Raw genomic sequence first — 2838 nt, forward strand, 5'->3', positions numbered from 1 at the left:
GTACCAATGGAAGTTCAGCAAAGGAGGAAGAAAGAATATAAGATGTGTAAGCAGAATGTTAAGATGCTGATAGAGAAAAGCAAAGGAGTAGATGAAGGTACTAGAACAAATTTGAGTGAAGTTTAATTGTACTGGAAGGAGATGAAAATTGAAAGAAGAGGAAATGTTAATGGGAGAAGTAAGGAAGGGGAGTTACTGAACCAAAAGGAGGAAGTGAAGGGAAGATGAAAAGAGTATGTTGAAGGACGGATGAATGTAGATGGTGAAGCAGCAGTTGTTACATGCATGGTTATGGAAGATTGAAGGAAAAAAAATCCAATGAAAGGTAAGAAGCTTAATGCAGCTTTTATGGATCTGAAGAAAGAGTAAGACAGAAACAAGTGGAATGTTTAATGGTTTATGTTACAGATATATGGGGTAGGAGGACAATGGTTGGTGTGAAAGCCTTCTGTAGAGTAGCAAATGCATCTTTAAGAATGGATGCAGAATTGAGTGAAATTTCTGTATACATTTGGGTATGAGGTAGGGCTCTGTGATGTCATTGTGGCTTTTTAACATATATACAAATAGGGTGATAAGAGAGGTGAAAGCAAAAGTAGGGAAATGGGGCGCAGAGATGGAGGAGTGTAATGGTGAGAAGTGATGGCTAGTCACAAGCCTGTTTGCGGATGATAGTGTTGTTTGCTTAGAGCGAAGAGGAGTTGCAGAAGTTTATAAGTGTGTTTAATGTTGTATGTAATCATAAGTGATTGAAGGTAAATGTGAATGAAAGTAAAGTGCTGGTGTCTGAAAGGAAGCAGAATGAAGTATAGATTTTGCAAAATACTGTAGAGTTAAGGAAGAAAGTGTAATAAATTGTTTTATAGATATGGGGGAGAAAGACTTGAATAGTAGAGAGAATTCAAGTATTTAGGAGCTATCTTTGGTAATTCTGGTGAAACCAAATGAAAGATAAAGAAAAGAGAAGTACAGGGTAAAAGAGTCATGATGAATGAAGAAGGGTAGAGCTGTAAGTATGAAATTAAGTAAGGATTAAAGGATAGCATAGTTCTCATGACCCTGACCTAGGCAGCCAAAACATGGGCATGGGAATAAGTCACAGAAGTCAAGAATCCAGGCTGTGGAAATGAGCTATTTGAGAAAAGCATGTGGTATGACTAGATGGAATGAAGGAAGAGTTTTGGTATGGCACAGAATGCAAAAGGAACGAATTATGGATAGAGTTGATGACACGTAATGCATTGAGGTGGTGTTGGCATGTGGAATGAATGGAAGACAGGGATTTTACAAAGAGAGTGTATGATAGTATGATTAAAGGGTTTGGTTTGAGAGGAAAACCACCTGTGACACAGGGAAATAGAGTGGAAGAGTATGTAGAGAAAAGTGATGGAAGATTGCATGGAATGGTGTATGCAAGGGAAGCATATAAGGACAGGGATAAGTTTAGGCTCTTTTGTTGTGGCCACCCCCTTGATGGGAGTTCCTGGAGGTAATGGGCATTAGAAACATAGATAGATAGGTGTACTTCTGTAGCTAATGTTAAGTGAATTCAATTTGGAACCTTTGATATGTTCAAACATTTGTTTTAGCGAGTTTATGTATAAAATTGCAGGTTTACGGGGCAGGTTGGATATTTCACAGCCAACATTCGTGCTGCTAAAGAAGCCCAAATTGGGGACACTTTCCATCTTAAGGGCACTTCATGTGAACCTCTTGAAGGTTTCAAGTCAGCTAAACCTATGGTATGTTCTAATGATATTTCATTGAATATGTCTTTAGCACAATAAAAGATACTTATTGTAAAGATAAAAGCTTTTGTAATTAGGCAGCTTGGAAGAATCTAGATGATATATTTTATCTGTAAATTGCCTGTGTTTGCTGCATTTAAAAGAGATATTTGAAAATTCATTAAGATTATGTAATTTCAGAGAATTGCTAGGTATACTGTATTGTGTATAATGTTTATAAGATCTTGTACCTATACATTCGTTTGCATTCTATCAAAGAGGATTATATTCATGGTCTTCATGAAACTAGTCTATATTTCAGTTTCAAAGATCTTATGTCATTAATTCTATTCTATCTCTATCTTTATTTTCCTTGTGTTCTGTTTTTTACCCTGAGAGAAGTGTGGAAGATATTATGATTTGCCTATCCTCAGGGATCATTGATTCCTGTTTCTAAACCTGATAAACAAGTTGAAGTTACACTTTTTTTACTCAAACACCACATTAGAGAACACAGTCAAATGAAGAGACCTACTTGTAAAAGTGTAATGATTGAAAAGTGGGTGATCTTTACTTGTTGTATGATGAGACACTGAACTTTCATAGCTCACTGGTGTAACCTTAACTTTCCTTAGACTTCTGTAGAATCACAGGCAGTGTAGCAACGATATTAGCTGAACCTCAAAGTTTTTGATGCACTTATATATATTTTATTTTTTATATTTGATGGCCGTTTCCTACATCAGCGAGGTAGCGCTAGGAAACAGATGAAGAATGGCCTATCCACTTATATACACCAAAGATTTAAGGCATGGTATGAGTAAGAAGAGAGGAGAGTGATTGGTTGCCAGTGAAGGTCAGTCTGCAGCAGGGGTGTGTGATGTCCCCACGGTTGTAAAATTTTGTTGATGGATGAGGTGGTTAGGGAGGTAAGTGCTAGAGTTTTGGAGAGAAGGGTGATTATGCTGTCTTTTAGGGATGAGAGGGCCTGGAAAGTGAGTCAGTTGTTGCTTGCTGATAATACAACTCTGGTGGCTGAATTGAATGAAAAACTACAGAGGTTGGTGACTGAGTTTGGAAAAGTGAGGAAAAAGAGAAAGTTGAGAGTAAA

At 37.2% G+C, this 2838-nt stretch overlaps 1 protein-coding gene across 2 annotated transcripts in view; it reads left to right on the forward strand.

Moving 5' to 3' along the window:
- The window catches only part of LOC139747246 (translation factor GUF1, mitochondrial-like), a 324019-nt gene extending 322198 nt beyond the window's left edge, over positions 1–1821 (forward strand). For both annotated transcript variants that reach the window (XM_071659309.1, XM_071659310.1), the window contains exon 7: positions 1613–1821. In XM_071659309.1, the coding sequence (XP_071515410.1) occupies positions 1613–1787 (175 nt within the window). In that variant the 3' untranslated portion in view covers positions 1788–1821. The remainder of the gene's footprint in view (positions 1–1612) is intronic.
- Positions 1822–2838: the final 1017 nt, after the last annotated feature.

Source organism: Panulirus ornatus, chromosome 68 (assembly GCF_036320965.1).
Source record: "Panulirus ornatus isolate Po-2019 chromosome 68, ASM3632096v1, whole genome shotgun sequence".
Classification (NCBI taxonomy): Eukaryota; Metazoa; Arthropoda; class Malacostraca; order Decapoda; family Palinuridae; genus Panulirus; species Panulirus ornatus.